The sequence below is a fragment of the Astyanax mexicanus genome, chromosome 12 (assembly GCF_023375975.1).
Source record: "Astyanax mexicanus isolate ESR-SI-001 chromosome 12, AstMex3_surface, whole genome shotgun sequence".
In the NCBI taxonomy this organism is placed as follows: Eukaryota; Metazoa; Chordata; class Actinopteri; order Characiformes; family Acestrorhamphidae; genus Astyanax; species Astyanax mexicanus.
Genome location: NC_064419.1, coordinates 46,395,266 through 46,421,547, shown reverse-complemented (window position 1 = coordinate 46,421,547; position 26,282 = coordinate 46,395,266). Strand labels below are relative to the sequence as shown.

The 26,282-nt window shown below is 38.4% G+C and overlaps 1 protein-coding gene across 8 annotated transcripts in view; it reads right to left on the bottom strand.

Moving 5' to 3' along the window:
* The window catches only part of elavl4 (ELAV like neuron-specific RNA binding protein 4), a 176,947-nt gene that overhangs the window by 11,253 nt on the left and 139,412 nt on the right, over positions 1-26,282 (bottom strand). For 5 of the 8 annotated variants that reach the window (XM_049486068.1, XM_049486070.1, XM_049486071.1 and 2 more), the window contains 2 exons: positions 10,712-10,947; positions 2,801-2,839 (listed from right to left, as the gene is read on the bottom strand). In XM_049486068.1, the coding sequence (XP_049342025.1) occupies positions 2,801-2,839; positions 10,712-10,947 (275 nt within the window). The remainder of the gene's footprint in view (positions 1-2,800; positions 2,840-10,711; positions 10,948-26,282) is intronic. The other 3 variants (XM_022671020.2, XM_049486069.1, XM_022671022.2) reach the window with 3 other exon arrangements.

Below are 26,282 nucleotides of genomic sequence, written 5' to 3'. Positions count from 1 at the left end.
CAACTGAATAAACATAATTATTACTATATTATGTAAAAATAAAAACACATAAAATACATTTTAATTAAACACTTTTAACAAGCTAACAATTCAGCATCTCCCATCAACAATTCAACAGTCAATTCCACTCTTAAAACGATTTAAAAAATGTGCAACAAAATGTTAACGTAAGCTTTAATCCATCACACACAAAAAAAGACATTCCCCCACTAATCTTCCACAACAGCACAAAAGCAAACATGAGCAAAAAGCCCAGGTGTTCAGAGGTTGCGCTACCTGCAGTGAAACACAAGGTTTCCTGCAGGGATCCAGGTAAACTCTCGCCCTCCTCCGCCTCGCTCTCGCGCTCTCTCACTCGCTCTCTCTCACCCTCCTCGCCCAGAAATAGGACGGAGCTTTAAAGCTGCAGTGGTAGGAGTTTATGTTAAAATAGCATGAATCATTTAATGAGGCTCACTGGCCAACATTGGTCCCTGAAGCATTTTCTGTTGTTTCTAACAGCTTTTCACTTCCTACCCCCTGCCATATGTCTGAGACGGCTATGAAAATAAGAGAAACTAGCAGCCAAATTGGGATTGCAGTAACACCTAAGTCATTCGGGGGTACAGTGTGTACGGTTTTACTGCATCTAGAGGAATTACAGAGCCTCTATAGAGTTTGGAACAACGGCAAATTGGATTTCTGCAGTATGATTAGAGCTGGGATTAGAGCATTGGCATTAATGGCAGTTTACTGAGTTGTGATTAGGATGTCATCAATGTACACAGCAGCTGTGGGTTTCGGTAACACTTCCTATGAACCCTTATAATTGCATTCATAATGCATTACATGACATGCATTAAAATACCTTATAATGACTGTATAAAGCCTGTTTAATAATAGCTCAAGTACTTACAGTGAGTATATACTTACAAGTATAAGGGTTTATAAGGAAACAGTGTATGATGCCTTATAATATCTGTTCATAAGAACATTGTACAATGTAGTCTTGTAATGCACTATAACAGATTTGGTATATGTTGGTATAATGCATTATACTAATATGCAGCTATGCCTTCTCAAATTAAGCTTTTATAAAAGTGCGTAACACATTATAAAGCCTTATATACAGTCATTATATTACTGACTTTAAGTGAAGTGAGGTTTCATATGCTTTTTTTATTTTTGCCTCACTGTAATGCCTTATAGAGCCTTATGAATGCTCTTTACTGCCTTTGTAATGCTTGTAATGCACTACAACACAGCTTTTGTATATTTTGGTATAATGCATTAAAGTATGCAGCTATTACTTCTCAAATTAAGCTTTTATAAAAAGTGCTTAACACATTAAAAAGCCTTATACACAATCACTGAATTAATGACTTTAAGTGAAGTGAGTTTTCATGTGCTTTTTCTTTTAAATGTGAAGTTACTTTTAGTATGCCTCACTCTAATGTCTTATAGAGCATTATGAGTGCTCTTTACTGCCTTTGTAATGCTTGTAATGCACTACAACAAAGATTTGGTATATGTTCGTATAATGCATTATGCACATGCAGCTATGACTTCTCAAATTAAGCTTTTATAAAAGTGCGTAACACAGTATAAAGCCTTATACTCATTATATTACTGACTTTAAGTGAAGTGAGTTTTCATATGCTTTTTTTAACGTGAAGTTAATTTTAATATGCTTCACTGTAATGTCTTATAGAGCATTACGAGTGCTCTTTACTGGCTTTAAGTAAAAGTGAAGTGTGTGAAGTTTTCAAATGTTTTTTCAAATGCCTAAAGTAAGGCATGATAACATTTCCTTGTTAAAAAAACACGTTTAAAACACACTTCTCAAATCTCACTTAACTTTCACTTAAAGGCAGTAATGACTGTATATAAGGCTTTATAACGTGTTACAAAACTTTTACAAAAGCTTAGTTTGAGAAATATTAGCTGCACATTATAATGCATTATACCAACACATACCAAATCTGTGTTATAGTGCATTACGCTACAGTACACTATATTGTACAATGTTCTTAGGAACAGATATTATAAGCCATTGTACGCAGTTTCTTTATAAACCTTTTACCATTTACATTTGTAGTTTATAATGTGTTATGAATGTCACTGTCAGTACGTATGAGCTATTATACAGGTTTATTACAGTCATTATAAGGTATTATTATGCATGTCATATAATGCATTATGAATGCATTCATAAGGCATTATGAATACAGGGTTCAGAATACAGGAAGTGCTACCCATGTTTCTTTATATTGTATATTCAGTGCAATTCATCCTGTTTAATTTGATGGATTGCATGAAATTTGAGGTCAAAATGACTGTAGACTATTACTAATAAGTATTGTCCATTGTTAAAATGTAGATAAATATCGCCCAGCCCTAAGCATTATGGCATTATGACTTTATTGAGCTTCATTGCATTATGAGCTAGGCGGAGTTTAGGTTCGAGCCCCTGAATCCTCTGGCCACGCCTCCATACAAGGGCTATACACATAGTAAAAAACACAGAAAAATACCAAACGTGATACAAAAAACTCAAAAAGCCCGCAGTCATCATAATAATCAAACAATGCATACTCAACACTAGAAATTATGAAAGTATAATCTGGCTTTTTAAGCACTAAGAGTGGTTGGTGGTTTGAAATCAAGCAGAATCAAGTAAAAAACAGAAGAACTGAAGCGACGGAAAAAACCTTGAACTGAACTGAATGCAAGCGACTTTTCAGAAAAATGAAGAATCAAAAAAACGATAGAAATCATTTTGTCAACATGGGACATCTGGCATTCGGTGAAGTTTAATTACCTCTTAACGCCATAGGCCATATTAAGCAAATTGTCCAGCCTGTGAAGAGAAGGAGGGTTCTGGGGTTAATGCCAGGCAGATGGTCTACTCACTCAATGGAACTAATGCTACAGCCCTGCGTCGCTGAAGGAGGACGCCCATCCAGCGATGGACCATTACACTGTTCGGCCCCATCAGGCATCTCGCAGAGTCACTCGCTAAGCTAGAGAAGTACAAGGCTAGCAGCGGCGCACTAACATTAATTTGGAAGGCCAGTCCACCGCCCACCCGGTGCCAAACAGACTCAGTGTCATCGCTAATGTAGCTCACGGCTACTCGGAGGAGCGGGAGTCTAGCAGTGTTACGACTTCAGACTGACAGACTGAGTTTTTGGCTGATATATATATATATATATATATATATATATATATATTTATATATTTATTTATATATATTTATGTATTTTGGTAGATGAGAGAGTCTTGAGAGATTTTTATAATTCAGTAAAGCGTAGTAAATACACTGAAACTGAATGATGAACACATATAGATTTATATATATATATATATATATATATATATATATATATATATATATATATATATATATATATATCAATTCATAGCAGGTAACACTTTATTTGAAGGGTACCTACATTATACAGAGGCTTTATTACACTATATAAAATGGTTAGAGTTGGAGAGTTAGTAGAGTTGGAGCTGTATTTGTGACATTTGTAATGTTTTAGTGTTGTATTTTTTTCCTTTATACACATTTACTTTCAATTTATGGCATTTATCTTTTATCCAGAGCGATCTACAAGGTTAATCCTATTACAGAGTTGGGCCAATGTAGTGTTAGGAGTCTTGCCCAAGGACTTTGTCCCTTACACTGTTTTCTTATCAATTTCTTCATGAATGGACCAATAGAAATGATCCAAAATGATTGGAAATAAACTCTTTTTACATTGACTTCCAAGTTAAAGTCCAAGTAAAAGTTAAGAAGTTTGGGAACACTTTCTATGAATGTCCGCTCTATTAGACTCTTAACCACATTCATAACATATTATAATGCATCTATAATGCATTACAAACATGGCTAAAAACATGTATATTATGCATAATGAATTATAATGAATATAATACACTGCAATCAGCCGTGCTGATATGTATGTCAAATAGTATATACTGTATATCTATCGTTAATTATAAATATAATCTCACAATAAAAGTCTGTCACTTTACTTGAAGAGCAAGCACAATACCTGTTATAATACATCATAGGTGACTAGAACTAATATATATATATAGATATATTCAAGACAAGTATTATTGAATATTGGTACTGCTGTATAACATGTTATGAACACAGATTTTAATTAATTATATAAGTATTATAATGTTTAAAATGCCTTACAAATGCATAATGTTTTATAAACTTCTATGAATATCCTATGTTAACAAAGCTTTATTACAGTGTTATAACAGAATCATGTATTCATCCCAGTCACCCTACTAAGAGAACCCAAGACTCTACATATAGTGTATATAAGTTAATATATTGTATTTAAATGAATTGATATTAACAAATGCACAAGCATTGCTTTGTAAAATACATTATTCAATGCTTATGCATGTGTTATGAAGTCCCTATATAAAGTTATAAAGTTATGAACACAGCTATTAATTAATAATAGAAGTATAATAATGGTTATAATGCCTTATGAATGCATTATAATTTGTTACATTCATAGAAAGTGTTAGCAGAAGTTTGTGTCTACTGTAAAGTTGCTGTGTTGTAGATGCATTACCTATAAATAAGTTACAGATCTGATATATATCGATATATAAATATATATGGTTCGAAAATAGCTTAATGTCTTATAAACTTCTATGAATATGCTATGAACGTCCTATGCTAACAAGGCTTTATTACAGTGTTATAACAGAATCATGTATTCATCCCAGTCACACTACTAAGAGAACCCAAGACTCTACATATAGTGTATATAAGTTAATATATTGTATTTAAATGAATTAATATTAACAAATGCACAAGCATTGCTTTATAAATACATTATTCAATGCTTATGAATGTGTTATAAAGTCCATATATAAAGTTATAAAGTTATGAACACAGCTATTAATTAATAATAGAAGTATAATAATGTTTAGAATGCATTATAAATGTTATGGGTATGTATGTATATAGTCTTGTAGAGATAACATCCATAGAAAGTGTTAGCAGAAGTTTGTGTGTATTATAAAATTGCTGTTTTGTTGATGCATTATCTATTAATAATTTATAGATTTGATATAAAAAAAACAATGGGAAATATGTTCATGTTTTATAAACTCCTATGAATATCCTATGAACATCCTGTGGTTATAGAATGAGGCTTCATTACACTGTTATAACAGAATCATGTATTCATCCCAGTGACACTACTAAGAGAACCCAAGACTCTACATATAGTGTATATAGGTTAATATATTGTATTTAAATCAATTATTATTAACAAATGCACAATCATTGCTTTATAAATACATTATTCAATGCTTATGAATGTGTAATAAAGTCCTCATATAAAGTTATAAAGTTATGAACACAGCTATTATCTGTGTTACAGATCTGATATATAGAAAAAAATAAAAATGGTTCAAAATAGGTTAATGTTTTATAAACTTCTATAAATATCCTATGAACGTCCTATGTTAACAAGGCTTTATTACAGTGTTATAACAGAATCATGTATTCATCTCAGTGACACTACTAAGAGAACCCAAGACTCTATATGTGTATATAGTTTAATATACTGTATTTATATGAAGTTGAATACAAGCATTGTTTTATAAATACATTATTCAATGCTTATTAATGTGTAATAAAGTCCCTATGTAGGCACCCTTCGAATACAGTGTTAGCAGATATCCTGAGTTATGTCATTGTAATGGTTCTGTATCAGTGACAGATGATTTGTAGACTGATTTGAGGGACTGTGGCACACTGGGAATTCAGCAATATCAAACAATTAGCTAGCAAAAAATGAATTCATGTCATTTATGTCAAGTGCGGCATCATGGAGAGATATGAGTTATGCTGGTGGTATGAATGGGGCTGTCTCCGGGGGTCTGCACCTTTTAGTGCGAGGGAAAAGTTCAGTAATCTAATATGACATTTGAATGAAGTTTGAGGCAGAATGTAATGGGACATTAAATAGAGATGTCTCTCGCCCTCATTCTCTCTCTCTCTCTCTCTTTTCCTCTCGTTCTCTAGTCTGTTCATTCGCAGTGACCTGCTGGACCACTGCATTAGGCTCTCATCTTCATCAGTCACTCTCGTTTTGGCTTCCCGTCTGTTTGGCTCCTCCATGACCTCCATCCCTCACTCGGCCTGCCCCTGTCTCACGTCTTATTAAGCCTCGTCAAGACGGCCAACGGGGCTAATTAACACTTTCAGACCATCAGACCCAACTTTCCCCTCAATATACAAATATACAGACTCACACTGGGGCTGTCACAATCGCCGATTTTGATTGGACGATATATTGTTCCATAAATAATTGTGATAAAATGCATTATTGTCATTTTAAATGACTTTGTGTGTGAGTTTTTTAAGTTTTTAATTTTATGCTTCCTAAGCAGTGATAATACAATATATTATATATATATATATATATATATATATATATATGTATACACAGCTCTGAAAAATAAATAAAAAAAAAACACTTAAAAATGACAAGTTTCCTTGATTTTACCAAATTGAAATCCTCTGGAATATAATAATCAGGAGGAAGATGGATGATCACAAGCCATCAAACCTTCAAGCTGTGAGCTGCTTGATGAACTGATTTTTGCACCAGGAGTAAAATATATAAAGTTATTCAAAAGCAGTGTGTAAGACTGGTGGAGGAGAACATGATGCCAAGATGCATGAAAACTGTGATTCATATTCATATGAATATGAACTTGTTTATCCTTTGCATTTTTTGAGGTCTGAAAGCTCTGCATCTTTTTTGTTATTTCAGTCATTTCTCATTTTCTGCAAATAAATGCTGTAAATGAGAATATTTTTATTTGGAATTTGGGAGAAATGTTGTCTGTTGTTTATAGAATAAAACAATAATGGTTATTTTATTCAGAAATAAACCTATAAATAGTAAAATCAGAGAAACTGATTCAGAAACTGAAGTGCTCTCTTAATTCTTTTTTCAGAGCTGTATATATATATATATTGTAATGTTGCGATTGCTTTGTTTATGAAAAATAAGACAAAAAAATTACAAAAAACAAAAACATGTTCGGTTGTCAGTTTTTGGTCATATTTTTCATTTTCTTCAGTTTTAGATCAATATGTTTTAATTCTTTTAATTATTAAGAATATTTGTGTATTTTAATTGAAACTAGTTTTTATTTCTTATTTTATAATTTTTTTTCTCCCCATTTTAAAAGGCCAATTACCTCACCTACTCATTAGGACTCCCTGCTGATGCTGTAGCATTATCGAGTAGCATCACAGTGCTAACGCTCGGAGGAAAGCGCAGTGACTCGGTTCTGATACATCAGCTCACAGATGCACACAGACTTGTGCTGATCCACATCACCCTAGGAGTGATGAGGGGAAAGAAAGAGTGCCATCTACTCTACCCACCCAAAGAGAGAGCAAGGCCAAATGTGCTCTCTCAGGGCTCCGGCAGCTGATGGCAAGTTGCATGACTGGGATTTAAACCGATGATCTCCTAATCATAGTGGCAGTGCTTTAGATGGCTGAAGCCCCCTCGGCACTCGGAGCCCCTCTCATTATTTTATTTTAATTATATTCTATTCTAATTTATTTTTATATCTATCTATTTTAACCATAAGCTGTTTGGGTGTAACTGGACTGTGGGAATACAATTTCATTCTATAAAATGACAATAAAATCCTTAAATCTTTGAATTTGAGAGGAACTAAAATAAAAGTGCCTATTTTTAAAAAAATGTTCAAATACTGGCTCATTCATTCACATTAATGAATTCACTTTATTAGCCTTGTTAATAAAAATATAATGGATAATAGTGATTAAGGCCATGTCCATTTATTATAGCGAGAAATTTGTATTGTGAAAACAGGCTTAACTCTCACACTACATTCGCAAACAAGCGTATTTTTTTTTGCTTCCCTATTGTTTTTTCTCTACTACAACTTTTACTAGTGGTGTTTGCTTCAATTCTGTCAACTCTGTCGAAACCAAAACCAGGGCGTACAATGGCGTGTCGCATCATTAAAGCACCAATTAGCCAATTAGCCGGGCAGGGTGCATCGTGGGTAAATGAGTTAATTGGAGAGGGGGCTTTGAGGTGCGAGAGTGATCTCCTGTATTGGAGACGTCTGCAGGCCCGTGCCAGCCGAGCCGAGCCCGCGGCTTTTCACACCGGCTCCCCAAACAAACAGCGCACAATAGCACCTTTGTGTGGCCACCTAATCCATTCAGATACAAGGCATCCTTTTCATTTCGGCTGGGTTCTAATTGTTTGTGATGTATGAGGGATTAATTACTGATTACTATCATTAGCATTACAGTACAGCTGTAATTGCTAAGCGCCGTTCATTTGTGTTAATGCATGATCCCGGGCAACTCCATGACCTGAGTGAGAACAGGTTGTGAATGTAGAAGAAGAAATTAGTCTTATAAAAATTGGCTTTTTTTTTTCTTATCAAGTGGGTGTGATCTGTTTTTTTCTTCTTTTTCTTCTTATTTTTATTTTTTTATTAGACAAGGTTCAACATAGTGGCTTCATAATTTCAAATTTCAGCTTTATATAACACACACTGACATGCCAAAAGCCATGGGAAAGAGTTTTTTAACTCACAACTTGTACCTCACCTGTGTGGTACAAGTTGCGAGGTGTTATCTTGTGAGTTGTGATTTGAACACTAATTGAGACTAAACTGATGCCAGTTTGGGCAGTGGTGGTTACGGGTTCAATGCTCAGGCTTGGCAAGCTCTCCACTGTTGGGTAGGGTTGCCACAGTTCCCATGAACTACGGTACGAAATCGTCCTTTATTAGGCAATTAAATATTGCAGCCCATATTGAACAAATACAGGACCCGATATGTTCTGTATTTCCATAATTGTTATATACAGATGTCTGTCACAAACACATCAGCACTTTTTTTCTAACAAAAATGATCAATACTAATTGATTTAATACGTGGTTATGCTTTTGCCAGAAGATGTCAGTGCATGTGGGCGTGGCTTGAGTGTTGAGTTTCTGAAGATTAAAAATGTTTGTAGGACTTCATGTGTATTTTGTCTCAAAGTGTTTATATTTTTTATATAAATATACAGCTCTGGTAAAAAAGAGAGCACTTAAAAATGATGAGTTTTTTTATACTTTTTGATTTTATCAAATTGAAAACCTCTGGAATATAATCAAGAGGAAGATGGATGATCACAAGCTGATCATCAAACCACCAAACTGAACTGCTTGAATTTTTGCACCAGGAGTAAAGCAGCATAAAGTTATCCAAAAGCAGTGTGTAAGACTGGTGGAGGAGAACATGATGCCAAGATGCATGAAAACTGTGATTAGAAAACAGGGTTAATCAATATTTGGTGGAATTATTTCAGATATTTCTAATTTTCTGCAAATAAATGCTCTAAATGGCAATATTTTAATGTGGAATTTGGGAGAAATGTAGTCTGTAGTTTATAGAATAAAACAACAATGTTCATTTTACTCAAACATAAACCTATAAATAGTCAAATCAGAGAAACTGCTCCAGAAACTGAAGTGATCTTCAGAAGTCTCTTACTTTTTTCCAGAGCTGTATATTACATTTTGATTCTGCCTATGATGGTCATGGCCCAGAGGAGCTTTTTTGAATTATCTCAAATCATGAAAAAAAAAAAAAAAGCTGTTTTCTGTCTGTAATGCACAAAAACAGAGACTGTAATGTTCTACTATAAAATCTATATATTTACTATATGGATATACTAAAATATACTAAAATATTTAAGTTGTTTTTATTTCCATTGCATTTGAAGCCTGTTTGTAATATTTTCTGTCATATTAACCTTTTTATTTCAATAAACCATCCCTAAACTTGAAAGGGTTAGTTTCTGAAATGTGGCAACCCTACCAAATCCACAGTGTCTGGTGTTTTTCCAGGAATTTAAGGCATTAATATCACCTCTCACAGTGGACAGTGCAGTGGGTGTTATTGATCGAGGATGGTCCATATGGAGCATTATCCATTATCTGGCATCAGTTACATCCACATTCAATGCAGAAAACTCCAAACCCATGTTCCTTTTCCATGACATTCGGTCAATGTCAGTGCATATTGACTGCAGTACTATTAAAACTGGATTATTATTAATAGATTAGGTTCGTTTCTTCATTGTCTACATTGGTAACCCATTGGTAATGGGGACGGGGTGATGCGGAGGTGAGATGAAGGAGTGGTGAAGCGAAGTGTTAATGAAACAGAACAGTCATGGAGACATTGTGAACGACAGAACCCCACTGTCTCTTATAAACAGCCCTTCAGTCCTTTTTCTTTTTTTTTTTCTTTCATGTTCATTCCATTCTCTTTTTTTTTTTTTTTTTTTTTTCGCTTTTTGTCAAATTGGCACAGGGGCAGCTAGTTTCCAGAACTTTCTAACAGGAGTCTAACAAGCTTATATCGAGCTCTGCAGCTAACATCTGTATACATCTGCACAATCTGCACAGCTGCTTTCCAATCCTTTTCTTTTTTAGAGTTGGTAAAATTGGAGAAACCACCAATTTTAAACACTAAATCTTACGAATAACTCTCTATATATAATTCTAAAGACAAAAACATGCACTAGATTTAAGCAGTTTTATGATCTACTGTATAATAGGTTAGAAGACTCTCATAGTAAAGAAGGTGCTGATCTGCAGCCAAGCTGGCTGGGTTTACCTGAACCTCTGGGCTTGGTGGTGCAGGGGGCCGGGGTAGCGGCGGTTGGGGGACTGGTAGAGCTGGGAGAGCAGGGCCTGGCTGGTCTTCTGACTGGGATTGTTGGCGAACTTCACTGTGATTGGCTCGGCCGCTCCAGAGGGCTTCTGTCCGTTCAGGCCCTTGATGGCCTCCTCCGCCTCTATCCTCTTATCAAAGCGAATGAAGCCTACCCCGCGAGAGCCACCTGAAGGGCCAGCAGAGCAAAAAACACAAGTGATGTTACATTTATTGGCTTTGTTTCGCATCGGCACTCTAAATATTTCCAAACATCTCCATAAAATGTGCTTAAAACTGTGAATTCACATGAATACCAGAGTAGTGAGTATTCTAAATAAGATATACACACAAATGGGGGTTTCAACCATATAATCAACCATTTAGAAAAAAAAACACACCTGGGTATATGTTGTATGTATATGTTTTTGAGGTGTTATCTTGTGAGTGAGGCTGATGTTGAGCACTATCAAGGCGACACTAATTATCGAGATTGGAGATTGAGCGAGGCATGACAGTGAATGGAGCCAGATGGATGGGACTATAGCATAGGTGGCATTTCTTTTTTAAAGAGCATAACACAAAGTACTTCAGCATGAAAGCTCATATCTGTAATGTGTAACAGCATCCTATATCATAATTACATCTCTGCTGTTTGTAACAAACCAAACCGTGTATAAATCGGGTATAAAATGGTGGAGTTGTGATTATTATAGATGTATTAAACACCTTAATCAGAGTAAATTAATGCTCTGGGGAGCGCTGGATAGGAGAGCTTGCTTTGCTGTGCAGCCACCTCTCGTAAAGTGTCCCACAGCGCCACCTGCTGTTCTGGGGCGATGCATTTGTACGAGGGTTGGGTGTAACACGAGTTTGCGACTCTGCTAAAAGTGTGCCAAAAGTCACGTGATTTACAAATGGGCTATGCGTGTTCGTGAATCATGACACGGTAATGTTTGAAAATCATGTTTTACGTGTTATTTATTGCTTTTTGCATTTGTGAAACGTGTTATATTTGTTTGTAAAGAGCAATGTATTAGAAAACACCTGTTTATTTATTTGAACGGTTACGTATCTATTTACAACCATCAGGTTTTGTGTTTGTAAAACACTCTGTGTGTGTTAGATAGTCAAGTTTTGTATTTGTAAAACGTGTTGTGTTTGTTTGCAAGTAGTATCATATTGTAACGCAGAGGAGGAGGCAGGATGCAAATGCAAGTCTTTTTTATTATCCATATATAAACTAACCAAGAAAAGAACACTAGGGAGTATAAAAAGAAAAGGTAACTAAAACAAAACACTATGAAACAGAGGATAAACTAAAATACTGAACCAAACAAGCAAGCAAAGCAAACAAAGAAACAAACTAAACAAAGCAAACCTGAGACACTGAGGACAAACAACACAGCAGGTCTGAGGCTAAACAAAACAGATGAACACAATCTGGACAGAGTAACATGACAAGTTGAGACAAAAGATGCGACAAACTACAAAGGAGCACATGGGGTATTTATACACAGGCACACACTAGGGACACCTGTGGAGGTAATGAGGGGGGCGGAGTTACAAATGAGACAGGAGGGGTTACAGATGACAAGGCGGGGCTAAGGCGGAGACATGACCAAAACACGGTAGCACATGGCTGGGAAACATGACAGGTAAACAAAACACGAGAACAGAGGACAGGAGCAGGAAGGAACCAAAAAAGGAAAGACACTGGACAGACACAGGCTAAGGTGTAACACATATTTACAAATATCGTTTTCTTTATTTGCATAGTTTTGGCACTAATTTAGCTCCATACATTACCACCTACAGTGGACAGCAAAGGTGTAAAAAAGTACCTCCTTTCATTAATCTGTAGGTAGAAGTATATTGTAGATACTATGGTTTAAAATACTTCTGAAGAAGAGGAAGAATCAACTCAAGATTTTTAGCACAATTGATGATGTCACATTTATTGGCTTTATTTCACATTGGCTTTACCCAAGCATTTCCAAATATCTTCATAAAATGTGCTTAAAACTGTGTTCAAATGGATACCAGAGTAGTCAGTAGTCTAAATAAGATATACACAAATTTGTGTTTTAACCATGTAACCAACCATTTAAATTCAATTGTTGAACAGTGTTTAATTGTGAAGCACAGTGGCGTATTGGTGATAATGATCATGAACAACAGCGTCTGGCTATATTAGTCCATGTCCAATTAAACCTATGTAGCCCACTCAAATAGCATCAGTGTCTTTGTCCGTGAATAATCCTGTTTTTTTTAATCATGCAAAAAGATTTAGATTGTTTAATATAGACATCCAATAATATTGACTGTACTATGCCAGACCATTCTTTGAGCTTTGACTGAAATTTAATGTTATTGTCAAAAATATTCATCAATATCAGGCTTGAATATTAAACAAAGTTTACAAAAAAAGAACATAAGAATGCTAATTATTTGGGGGGGCGGGATGCATGGCTGTAAACCACTGCATGTAACCTGACTTAAAATAAGCTAAAGTAGTACTTATTGTACACACATATACAGTAAAATAGACATAATAGTGTAAAAAATAGTGCAAAACAAAAAAAATAGCTTTATTTGGTCCAGTGTCTGAAGCCTATATATATATATATATATATATCCTTTTATTACTCTGCAGGTAGAAGTATAGAGACTAGTGTTTAAAATACTTCTGTACTGCGTTCAGAAATATTTAAAGTACAACAGTAAAAGTAATGTAAAGGGAAAAATGTTTGCAGGTGTGATTAATCACAGTATGAACCAATCAGATTCACTCTATCTGGGTGGAGAGATTTATCTGGATAGGGGTTTTATTGAACGTTGAGAAGCCGGAATGAAATCGAGCTGAAATAAAATAGGAGTAACGAGGCTGTTTTTATTAAAATGTAAGAAGTAGAAACTTTAGATTATTGGGTAAAAATGTAAAATAATTACTCCAGTATAGAAAGTATAGATAACCAACCTTTCTACTTATCATGACTGTCATATTCAGAGCACACGGCACATTTTCCTTCCATGGCATGTGGCTAAAGTCTTGGAACACACAGTACTAGTCCCGTGTCACATGACGTTTTGTTTGGCAGTTTTGTCAGTGTATAAACATAGCTATTAAGTCCCTCCCGGGTGCTCATTTTTGATTCTCGCTTAGAGACACACACACACACATTTAAACACACACACACACACACACACACTTACACACACACTCATACCAAACCTATTCCTTTTAATATATAAATATATAAATATATAAATATGAAAATATATGGAGATCGAGAAGCCATACATACGTACGTACGGCTTGATGTCGGAAATGGCGGGTGACAGTGATGTGCGGCCCCGTGCGTGACGGCTGCTATTGCTGGTGTCACATTATGCAAATGAGCCGGGAGCGAACGGCGGGACTTCATTGGCTGGCCCTGCGTTGTGCCGCTGTCAGGCGGACGTGTAATTTGTTTTCCTTTCTTCACGAGATTATGGAGATATATTGTATAGGGGAGCTGCTGCCTGCTGGCGTGGAAATGAAGTGTGGGACTATGTATGCGCGTGTGTGTGTGTGTTGTAAGTGTAAGTGTGTGTGTGTGTGTGTGTGTAGGGTGAGGGCAGGGGGGTGGTAGTTGGGGGGGGGGGGGGGGTGGCGAGCGATTGTTCTCCCCGGTTCTGTGCGAGCGTATCGTGTCCTGTTCCATCTCAAGCTGTGCGGCTTGCGTAAGCTGACGGCCGCTCGCTACCGCATGGCATGCGGCACGCCGCTGACATTTCTGTGGTTTCCCAGGCAATGTTTTTGACCGCCACCTGAAAGTAACATTTAAAAGAGCCTGGCTGGCTTGGAGGCCTTTTGTTGGGCTGCTTTTTAATGAGACGGCTCCTACTGGCTCCGGCGAGGTGAGCGGGGAGACGACTCGCCTGGAGGACCATTTGCATAATACGCTGTGTATGTGTGTGTGTGTGTGTGTTTGTTTTTAGACAGTGACAGTAACAGCATATCTAGTATCTAGAAGTATCTGTAGCCTGGCATCACTCCACTCATATACACACACACACACACACTCTGCTTCAGTGTCTCTCGCTCTCACTTATTGACGGTTTCTGTTTTGTTTTCTGGGTTGTGTTGCAGCAGCAGCGTCGTCGTCGTCGTCGTCGTACTGTTACTGCTGTCTTACCATTCAAATCACACTCTTTTGATATATGCAGCTCTCCGAGCAAACATTTGTATACACATCTCTTCAATGCAACGAGCTTTCATTCAGCCTGTCTCTGCATTACACACCCTCTCTCTCTCTCTCTCTCTCTCTCTCTCTCTCTCTCTTGCGCGTACGCTTATTTATTTTTTTTTCGTCTCTCTCTCTCTTCTCGCCAGCATCATCCCTGACAGCTTTTCCTTTCTCTCTCCCAGCCTTCCCACAACCTGTTCTCTTTAATTAGTCTGACAGAAAGAAAGGCAGGAATAAAGCGAGCGCATGCATTATTCGGCACGCGCTTTTCGCGGAGCGCGGCTAGCCTCCCCGGCTTCCGCCGAGTGAAACTGAGGTCAGCGACGCCAATTCCTTCGAAAGAAGAAGAAGAGCAACAACAGAGAATAGAGAATATACAAGACAAGATAACGCGTCTCCTTTTCTGTCTGTCTCTGAATGAAGAAAAATAACATGACAGGAAAAAACAAAAGAGAGAGAGAGAGATCTGTTACTGGCAGACAAACAAACAACAGCAAACTCTATATATATACGGCAGGCCTCAGTCTAAGTGGAATCTAAGATCTCTAAATCTGAGAAATAAATCCTCAAAATCCTTGAAAAACTCCCATGACTTTCAGCTGTACTATTTCAAACTCTCAGCTGTACTATCTCAAACTCTCAGCTTTACTGTCTCAAACTCTCAGCTTTACTGTCTCAAACTCTCAGCTGGCTGTACTATTTCAAACTCTCAGCTGGCTGTACTATTTCAAACTCTCAGCTGTACTATATCTAAGTCTGAGCTGTACTATCTCTAAGTCTCATCTCAAACTTTCAGCTTTACTATTTATATAAGTCTATGCTGTACTATCTCAAACTCTCAGCTGGCTGTACTATCTCAAACTCTCAGCTATACTATCTCAAACGCTCATCTGTACTACCTCAAACTCTCAGCCATACTATCTCAAACTCTCAGCTGTCTGTACTATCTCAACCTTTCAGCTGTACTATCTCAAACTCTCAGCTGGCTGTACTATCTCAAACTCTCAGCTGTACTATCTCAAACGCTCATCTGTACTACCTCAAACTCTCAGCCATACTATCTCAAACTCTCAGCTCTCTGTACTATCTCAACTTTTCAGCTGTACTATCTCAAACTCTCAGCTGCACTGTCTCAAACTATCAGCTGGCTGTAATATCTTAAACTCTCAGCTGTACTATCTCAAACTCTCAGCTGTACTGTCTCAAACTCTCAGCTGGCTGTAATATCTTAAACTCTCAGCTGTACTATCTCAAACTCTCAGCTGTACTATCTCAAACTCTCAGCTGGCTGTAATATCTCAAACTCTCAGCTGTACTATCTCTAACTCTCAGCTGTACTATCTCTAACTCTCAGCTGTACTATCTTAAACTCTCAGCTGTACTATCTCAAACTCTCAGATGTACTACATCTGTTACTGGGAGACAAATAAACAACAGGAAGCTCTATAAAAGTCAAACTAAGAAATAAATCCCTAAAATTCCTTAAATCCTTGAAAAACTCCCATGACTTTCTGTTCCGTGTCCCATGGAAGCTAAAGAACGCTGCACTGACCACACTGTGCGAGTAAAGCATGTGGGCGGGGCCTAATGCAATTAAAGTGTTTTGTTTGAATTTGCTTGTTTGCATGGACTGGAATTCCAGCCAGAAGCCGCCGGTCACGATTACACAATCACGCGATAACACAATCACAGCATCCACTACGCTGTTCACTGTATAGTGTTTAAACTATGAATAAAACAACACCAACACTGTTTGCATGCCAACATGCTCATAGCAAGCAAGGTGAATATAATTATGACAGTGACTTCATGAGTATAAGCTAATAAATAAAGGCGCAGAGTGATCCAGCAGTATAAAGAGCTGCCGCTATGATCAGGAGATCGCTGGTTTGAATCCCAGTCAGGCAGCTCGCCATCAGCTGCCGGAGTCCTGAGAGAGCACAATTGGTCTTGCTCTCTCTGGGTGGGTACAGTAGATGGCACCTTTTTCCCCCTCATCACTCCTAGGGTGATGTGGATCAGCACAAGGCTGCGTCTGTGAGCTGATGTATCAGAACCGAGTCGCTGCGCTTTCCTTCAAATGCGCTGTGAAGCATCAGCAGCAGAAAAAGAGGAGGAGTCTGGCTTTACATGAAGTAGCGGCCAAGCTAAATTGGGGAGCTATTAAATATGTAATGTACAATATTGAGGTTTATAGATGTGTATGATACGTTAAAAATTTTTAAAATGTTAACAATTATTGTGACAGGCGTATGGATAAATATTTGGACATATAGTGATTGTGTATTTTGTATCTCTACCTTTCCGAACGACAAAAGGCAGGCAAGCCTTTGTGTTTCTCAGGTTCTTTAGCTTGAGAGTGAAAAAAAAAAAAAAGCCTGAGCTCTGCTCCGCTGGGAATAGCTCCGACCGCCATCATTACAGTTGCCACTACAGTGGGCAAACCAACCATCCATCACACGCTGTCAGCTCCACATAAAAGCTAACATTAGGAGCTAAGATAAAAGCTACTTGCTACTCAATAGTTAAAAAAGGAAAAAGAAAAAATTGAACACCTTAACGTTGCCTGTGTTTTACTGTCCTTTACTGCACTCGCTTCTCCGGCATTACCATAATGAGTCAAGCGTGTCTTTAACGGTCTTAGCTAAACAAAGCCAGCGCCGGGCTCAAACCAGAGACACGGGCACTTTGCGGCGGCGCCTTTCAGCACTTATCACCAGCCGAGCAGAGTTACGGCCACAATGTGCCAGTTAACGGCACTATTCTCCTGGTAATCACCCCGGCGCCTTACGTAACTTTTCTACCTGTACTTATCTCGGCGCTGCACACGCGTCGCAGGAGAAAGGCTGGTTTAATAATAACCCAGACATACAGAGAGAGCCAGCACAGCGCGCCACAGTGCAGCGAATACGACTACGGCCCACCTGACAAAGCCCTCGCCTCTCCACTGCCGAGGGAGAAGGAGAGAAAGAGAGAGAGAAAGAAGAAGAAAAAAAAAACGAAACAGCACATTCCTCTGGGAACAGAGAGAAGATCTGAAGCCTCGGCTGTTAATGAAAGCTTTCTCTCTTCCTTCTGAACTTAAGCGCTTTGCTACTGTCTCTCATTCACTCACTTTTAAGTGGCTGTGCCAACTGTATGGAGCATTTACGAAGCTAGCGTGCTAAACAGATCACCGTGGAGGGAGGGGGGTGGGGGGGCGAGCGTGCCCACCTCACGCTGTCGCACCAGCCTAATCAGGCTGAGGACGGGGAAAGTTTAGCCGCTGCTGCTGCTGCTGCTGCTGCAGATGGCGTTTGAAAAGCCTCGGTTAGGAAAGACTTTGAAGAGGAAAGAGAGGAGAGAGACACTTTGCTCGTTTCTGCAGCTACACAGGATCCAGTCCATCTGTTTGGCCTCGTACGATAGAAAGGGCAAGAAGGTGCTGCTGTCTGTCTTTCCTGTGTCTATAGCTTCAGCTTCAGTTTTCATTCCCAATTATTTAATTTTGGCTGAGAAAAATGTGGAATACGTTGTGTTTTCATACACTACAGTTATGCAACGAAACTTTACATGATGTAGGCAATCGAGATAAGGAAGGAGTGGAATCAAAACAACTGATGAGATACAGTTATAGCATAGTAAAAGACAATGTAGCATAGTATAGTGTAATATAGGGGAGTATAGGGAGTATAGGATATGATAGGTGAGTACAAAGTAGTATGGGACAGTATAGGGCAGCATAGGTAAGTTTAGGGTATAGTATAGAGAAAGTATGGGGCAGTAGAGGGAAGTATTACATTGAGTCTCCAATATATTAAAGGGTAGTATAGAATATTATAGTGGAGTATAGGGTAGTATAGTGATTATAGGATATTATGATGTAATATAGGGTAGTATAGGATATTATAGAGTAGTATAAGGTAGTATAGAATATAATAGTGGAGTATAGGGCAGTATAGTGATTATAGAATATATATTATGGGGGACAAAAGAGTAGTATAGGATATTAAAGGGTAGTATAGTGAGCATAGGAAATTATAGTGGAATATAGGGTTGCTTTCTGTATTTTATTATATTTTTATTTTATTGTATTTTTATATAAGGGCATTTTCAAATTGCTGGATGGAAAACTATACCAGTGTTTGTTTGCATGGTATGTTATGGAGTTTTCCTCCATACATGAACACACACATTGATATATATATATATATATAGATAGATAGATATATACATTGAGTAGAATACATTGATTAGAGGTCCTGAATGTTGGTTTTAATTACCAACTTTTTGATTAACTGTCCAGGCCAGGGAATTTATACGCATCTATGTACTGTATATAAAATTTATTCAACTCTTAAATAATTTAGAATGATCTTAAAGTGCTAAATGCTCTGATTTTATGTGTAGATTATTTTTATAGCCTGCAGTGCTGGAAGCGCCTCTTACAGCTCAAACTCTAGGAAAATTCTTTGTCATTCCAAATGAGCGAGAGGAGGAGAGGGAAGCGCGAGAGCTGGGATGTTTCAGAAGTGGGAGCGGTGTCAAGGCGAGCGATTTTCTCTAAAGAACAGTAGCTTGTAAGAGGCAGCACTCTGGATCAATTGTATTTGCTCTCATTGATGAGAGACATGTATTGACTGCTCTGCGCCAGGCTCAAGAGCTGCTCTGAATATTTAACTATTGATCAAAGCCGTGCACACATCACACTTCACTCTCGTTAATGTTATAGCTTAAATGGCTCGGCGGCGGCGGCGGCGCCGTGATCTAATGCCGCCTCCTTAAGCTGGCAGGAATTGAGTTACAGTGCAATTCTGCTCTGCACTGTTTACTCAAACAGTCCATACCGAACCAGCATATATATAAATATATATATATATATATATATATATACACTTTCAATCCGGGGGAACTGGGAGTAGAAATATTCACACCATCACCATCACCCCCGCTGCGCTGGGAGACATCGATCTGCAGCTGGTGATTCAGCTGCATCGATTTTTAAATGTTACAATATACTGTAATAACTTTCAATTACGTACATGCTTATTTTTGGGCCAAAATACAATTCTTAAAAACTCTTAAACTCACTTAAATGTCAGAAAGTAAACTTTTTTTTAAGCGTTTAACTTGTAAGCATGCATTTATTGTCTGTATCACATTTGAGTAATTTGAGTTTAATAAGATTTAGGGCTCTGTTTTAGCGAGTGCAGCTTGATTTAGGGCGTGTCCGTGTGTCTTTGCTATCGTAACGACGGGAAAAGTGCACCTTGTGCAACTCAAAACTAGCAAAAGGCATGAGGTACTTATTCTCTTAATTAATTAATTAATTAATCATGGGTGTGGTTCATTTTGGGCGTAACATGAAATAAACCAATCAAATCAGTGTGTCACTTGCTCATCATTTCCTTTAAGAACCAGGTGAGCTCTGACTTTGGCAGATTGCTGTTTTAACAGCATAGCTATCTGGATGTGTCCAATGCATTTTAGCAGAGGAAAAGTGACCTGCTAATTGACATTCATTCATTCTTCACAGCCAAGATAGCAATAAACGTCCGACTTTTGACGTCTGTCTGGGTTGTGTCTGGGTTGTGTCTGGTTGCGTCTGTCAGGTGTCTCTTGTCTGTTCCTGTGCATAAATACTCATGTGTTCCTTTGTTCTCTGTCGTGCTTTTTGTGTTTGATCCTCTGTCTTTTGTTTTGATTTCTCTTTTTTTTTTATCCCCAATCCTGCAGTTTTGTGTATGTTTAGTTTCTGGTATGTTTTCTTTAGTTTTTAGTTTAGTTCTTTGTTTGCTAATTTTGCTTGTTTGTTAACCCTTTGTTTGTTTTATAGTCTGTTTCTGTAGCCTTAGTGTTTGTTTTTACGACCCTGGTGCTTGTTTTTTGTAGACTTGCATTTCCCTTTTACCTCCCACTCGTTACAATTTGTATCTATTATTAATGTAACAGTTTAATATTTAGTAGTATATAGTTTAATAAACTAACAAATGTTTAGTTTTTTTTTTAATGGCAGTTTTTATAAAATACAAAAAAAAAAACAATCAATGAATGTTAGATTTGAATAGTATTTTTTTTTCCATGTTGAACAAAATCTCCATTGCCATTACAGCAATCATTTTTGAGTACTTTATTCAGTTTGTCAAATCTTGTTTGTGTATATATGAGTGTGTGTGTGTGTGTGTGTTAACAAATACTGCACATTTAGGCCTTTAACTGAAATACGCAGTGATTTTCAGACTGAGTGAAATGTACATCGCTGTGATGAGACTCAGACTGAAGCTCTCTGTTAGAGGATGTGATTTAGTTGCATAAGTGTTTGCCCTTGTCTGATTTGGGGTCTTGGACAATTGAAATGAATCTGTTTCCTTTTGTTTTATGCACTGAAATCTCACAATACAGCTCTATATATAAGCTCTGTATATAAGATATACTAAAACTAAGCATTGTAAATACAGCATGTCACTAATAGTGGTACAGTGTATGATTGTTTTTCTGATAAATTCACAAATAAACCTTATTAAACTTCATTATTGTGAATCTATCACAACAGAGAGAACACATTACAGCAGTTCTGGGATCATTACATTGGCTTCCAGTCTCTTTTAAAAATAGATTAATATATTAAAGTACTGCTATTATAGCAACTTACATATATCATACATTTCATCATATATTACAGATTACAGACTCCTTATTTTCCCAATTGTTTTTTAGGATCTAGCACGTCCAGTCAGCTTAAAGTACCTTAAGTTTCAAAAAGCAGCTGAAGACGTATTTTTGTAAACCTTGCTTTAAAAAATGAGCAGTTTGTATTATTATACATCGATATATGCATTGATTTATTTTTAGTAGGTGTAGCTTGATATAGAGCGTGTCAGTGTGTCTTTGCTTTCGCAACAACGGGAAAAGTATAACCAACGTGACTCAAAACTAGCAATAGGCATAAGGTACTTAATTATTCTCTTAATTAATAATTTGTGTGGTTTGAGCCAGGTGAGCTCTGACTTTGGCAGATTGCTATTTTAATGCTGCAGCTACCTGGACCATGTGTGCGTGACAAGCATGAGTGTACACACATTCAGGAAGTGCCTGTGTTGACATTTCACTGCCAAGATAGCAATGAACGTCCGACTGTTGACGGCTGTCTGGGTTGATTTCAATTATCTTTTTGTTTTAATTGATTTTTTAAAAATGTAACACAACCTGTAGTCACAACATTTTGTTATTTGTATTTTATTTGCCCTTTTTACAGTTTTACTGTTTTTATTATTTTATGTTATATGCTGTTTTTATCTTGATTGTTAATTTTACTTAACTTTTACTGTTTTTTTTTTCCTTTTTATTCTGATTTTAATCTCTCTGTATGTATAGTACTTTAAGCTGCATTTTAATGTATGAAAGGTGATTTATAAATAAAGTTTATTATTATTATTGTTATTATTAACTAGACCAACTAGACCTGCTTATTCCATTGATATTGATATATTTATATGATTAATTGTGATGTTACTGTGCATCCCTCGTATTGAGTTGAGCAGGTACAATATATCTGTTATGTAAACATTCGTTATGAGTATTAATGAACCATATTAATGCAGTACACTTTGCTGAATTTCTGTCCATAAATTGTCTGCACTGGCCCTGGAATTCAGCACTGGTTAATTATAGAATTATGTAAGTGGCATTATGTGGGTGGCATGCTGCTGAAAAAAAATGTCTCTTCAAGAAATTTAAACTTAGAGCTGAAAGTTGTTCCAGAAACATCTGAAGTTTGTTCTGACGGCAGATCTTGGATTTCTCTGCTGTTTCTTTTTCACGTTCATTATTTCCTTCATCCACAAATTCACTGAAACACACACTCTTGTAAATTTTATGGTTGACATTTAGAGATTTGCAGGAGACGCTGTTTCTCTGTCTGCTCTGAGGGCAGATGTCTACTAGAGAAACTACCCTCAGAGCAGCCACAGAAACTGCCCTCAGAACAACCAGAAAAACTGCCCTCAGAACAACCAGAAAAACTGCCCTCAGAGCAGCCAGAGAAACTGCCCTCAGAGCAGTCAAGAGAAACTTTCCTCAGACCAGTCAGAGAAACTGCCCTGCCTCCAGAGCAGCCAGAGAAACTGCCCTTAGAGCAGCCAGAGAAACTGACTCCTAGTCACAGACTGAGTCAGATATCTAGCAGGTCAAATATTTGCCAGACTAAAATCATGTAGTGTCAGCCTGGCCATCAAGCTGCCCTCAGAGCAGCAAAAGAAACCTCCCTCAGAGGAGCCAAGAAACTGCCCTAGGAACGGTGAGAGAAATTGCCCTCAAAGCAGCCAAAGAAACTGCCCTCAGAGCAGCCAGAGGAACTGCCCTCAGAGCAGCCAGAGAAACTGCCCTTAGAGCAGCCAGAGAAACTGACTCCTAGTCACAGACTGAGTCAGATATCTAGCAGGTCAAATATTTGCCAGACTAAAATCATGTAGTGTCAGCCTGGCCATCAAGCTGCCCTCAGAGCAGCAAAAGAAACCTCCCTCAGAGGAGCCAAGAAACTGCCCTAGGAACGGTGAGAGAAATTGCCCTCAAAGCAGCCAAAGAAACTGCCCTCAGAGCAGCCAGAGGAACTGCCCTCAGAGCAGCCAGAGAAACTGCCCTTAGAGCAGCCAGAGAAACTGACTCCTAGTCACAGACTGAGTCAGATATCTAGCAGGTCAAATATTTGCCAGACTAAAATCATGTAGTGTCAGCCTGGCCATCAAACTGCTCTTAGAACAGCCAGAGAAACCTCATTTAAAGCAGTCAAAGAAACTGCCCTCAGAGCAGCCAGAGAAACTGACTCCTAGTCGCAGACTGAGTCAGATATCTACCAAATATTTGCCAGGCTAAAATCATGTAGTTTCAACCTGGCCATCAAACTGCTCTCAGAGCAGCCAAAGAAACTTCCCTCCGAGCAGCCAAAAAAACTGCCCTAGGAACGGTGAGAGAAATTGCCCTTAGACCGCCAGAGAAACTGCCCTCAGAGCAGTCAAAGAAACTAACCTTAGAGCAGTCAAAGAAACTGCCCTCAGAGCAGCCAGAGAAACTGCCCTCAGAGCAGCCAGAGAAACTTCCCACAGAGCAGTCAGAGAAACTGCCCTCAGAGCAGCCAAAGAAACTTCTCTCAGAGCAGCCAGAGAAACTGCCCTCAGGGCAGCCAAAGAAACTGACTCCTAGTCACAGACTGAGTCAGATATCTAGCAGGCCAAATATTTGCCAGACTAGAAACATGTACTGTCAACCTGGCCATCAAACTGCCCTCAGAGCAGCCAGAAAAACCTCCGTTAAAGCATCCCTCAGAACAGCCAGAGAAACTTCCCTCAGAGCAGCCAGAGAAACTGCCCTAGGAACGGTGAGAGAAATTGCCCTTAGACCGCCAGAGAAACTGCCCTCAGAGCAGTCAAAGAAACTAACCTTAGAGCAGTCAAAGAAACTGCCCTCAGAGCAGCCAGAGAAACTGCCCTCAGAGCAGCCAGAGAAACTGCCCTCAGAGCAGCCAGAGAAACTTCCCACAGAGCAGTCAGAGAAACTGCCCTCAGAGCAGCCAGAGAAACTTCTCTCAGAGCAGCCAGAGAAACTGCCCTCAGGGCAGCCAAAGAAACTGACTCCTAGTCACAGACTGAGTCAGATATCTAGCAGGCCAAATATTTGCCAGACTAGAAACATGTACTGTCAACCTGGCCATCAAACTACCCTCAGAGCAGCCAGAAAAACTGCCCTAGGAACGGTGAGAGAAATTGCCCTTAGAACAGCCAGAGAAACTGCCCTTAGAGCAGTCAAAGAAATTGCCCTTAGACCGCCAGAGAAACTGCCCTCAGAGCAGTCAAAGAAACTAACCTTAGAGCAGTCAAAGAAACTGCCCTCAGAGCAGCCAGAGAAACTGCCCTCAGAGCAGCCAGAGAAACTTCCCACAGAGCAGCCAGAGAAACTTCCCACAGAGCAGTCAGAGAAACTGCCCTCAGGGCAGCCAAAGAAACTGACTCCTAGTCACAGACTGAGTCAGATATCTAGCAGGCCAAATATTTGCCAGACTAGAAACATGTACTGTCAACCTGGCCATCAAACTGCCCTCAGAGCAGCCAGAAAAACCTCCCTTAAAGCATCCCTCAGAGCAGCCAGAGAAACTTCCCTCAGAGCAGCCAGAGAAACTTCCCTCAGAGCAGCCATAAAAACTGCCCTCAGAGCAGCCAGGGAAACTGACTCCTAGTCACAGACTGAGTCAGATATCTAGCAGGCCAAATATTTGCCAGATTAAAATCATGTAACCTGGCCATCAAACTGCTTTCAGAGCAGCCAAAGAAACTGCCCTCAGAGGAGCCAAGAAACTGTCTCCTGGAAAACCCTGAGTGTCAACCATGTCTACCAGAGGTGCTATATCTGCCCTACCCTCAGAGCAACTGCCACTCGTACCCGGCGCTCTGCAGCTCAGAGGGAAGAATCTTCCTTGTTTCTTAATCACCGGCAACTCAGATTTAATTAGTCATTAAGATTCCTCCTGTGGACCCGCCGCCCCGGGGGAGCCTTCACACGGCCGTGCCGGGGCCCAGCATGTCACAGGGTGTGTGTGTGTGTGTGTGTGTGTGTGAGGGTAATATTTCGAAATGAGGTTGGGGGAATTAGCAGAAAATGTAAATGTGTACGTGTCGGTGTACGAGAAAACATGTCTATAGAGTTTATGGTGTTTATATGTATGCTAATCAAGGGCGTTAGCGGGGTGAATATCTGAAGAGTTTAGTGAGGCGATTGTTTGGAAATGGGGGGGTGGGGTAATGTTTGTGAAAATGTAAATGCAGTAGAGTGTTTACTGTGCTGGAGTACATGCTGCTGAGCAGAGTGAATTCTTGAGGGTTTATATATATTTATTTTATATATGTTTTTTATACCATATATGTATGCTGTATATAGTTTTAATTGCAATATATGTCATATGCAATCACTGTCTGGCAAAAAAAAGTCTCCACCTGGATGTAAGTAAGTAAATGATGTTGGTTGGTTGGTTGATGCTGCAGTTGGTCTGCAGGTTTAGGTTCAGCAACAGTATGTGCTGAAAGAATGAGGTCAGCTGACTACCTGAATATACTGAATATAGACCAGGTTATTCCATCAATGGATTATTTCTTCCCTGTTGATATACACAGCCATATTCCAAGATAAGACAATATCAGTATTCATGAGGCTAGAATTGTGAAAGAGTTCAGAGTTCAGGGAGCATGAGATCATCATTTATCATTTTCACACATGGATTGAGAGAGAGTTCACCACAGAGTCCAGATCTTAACCTCATAGAGAATCTTTGGGATGTG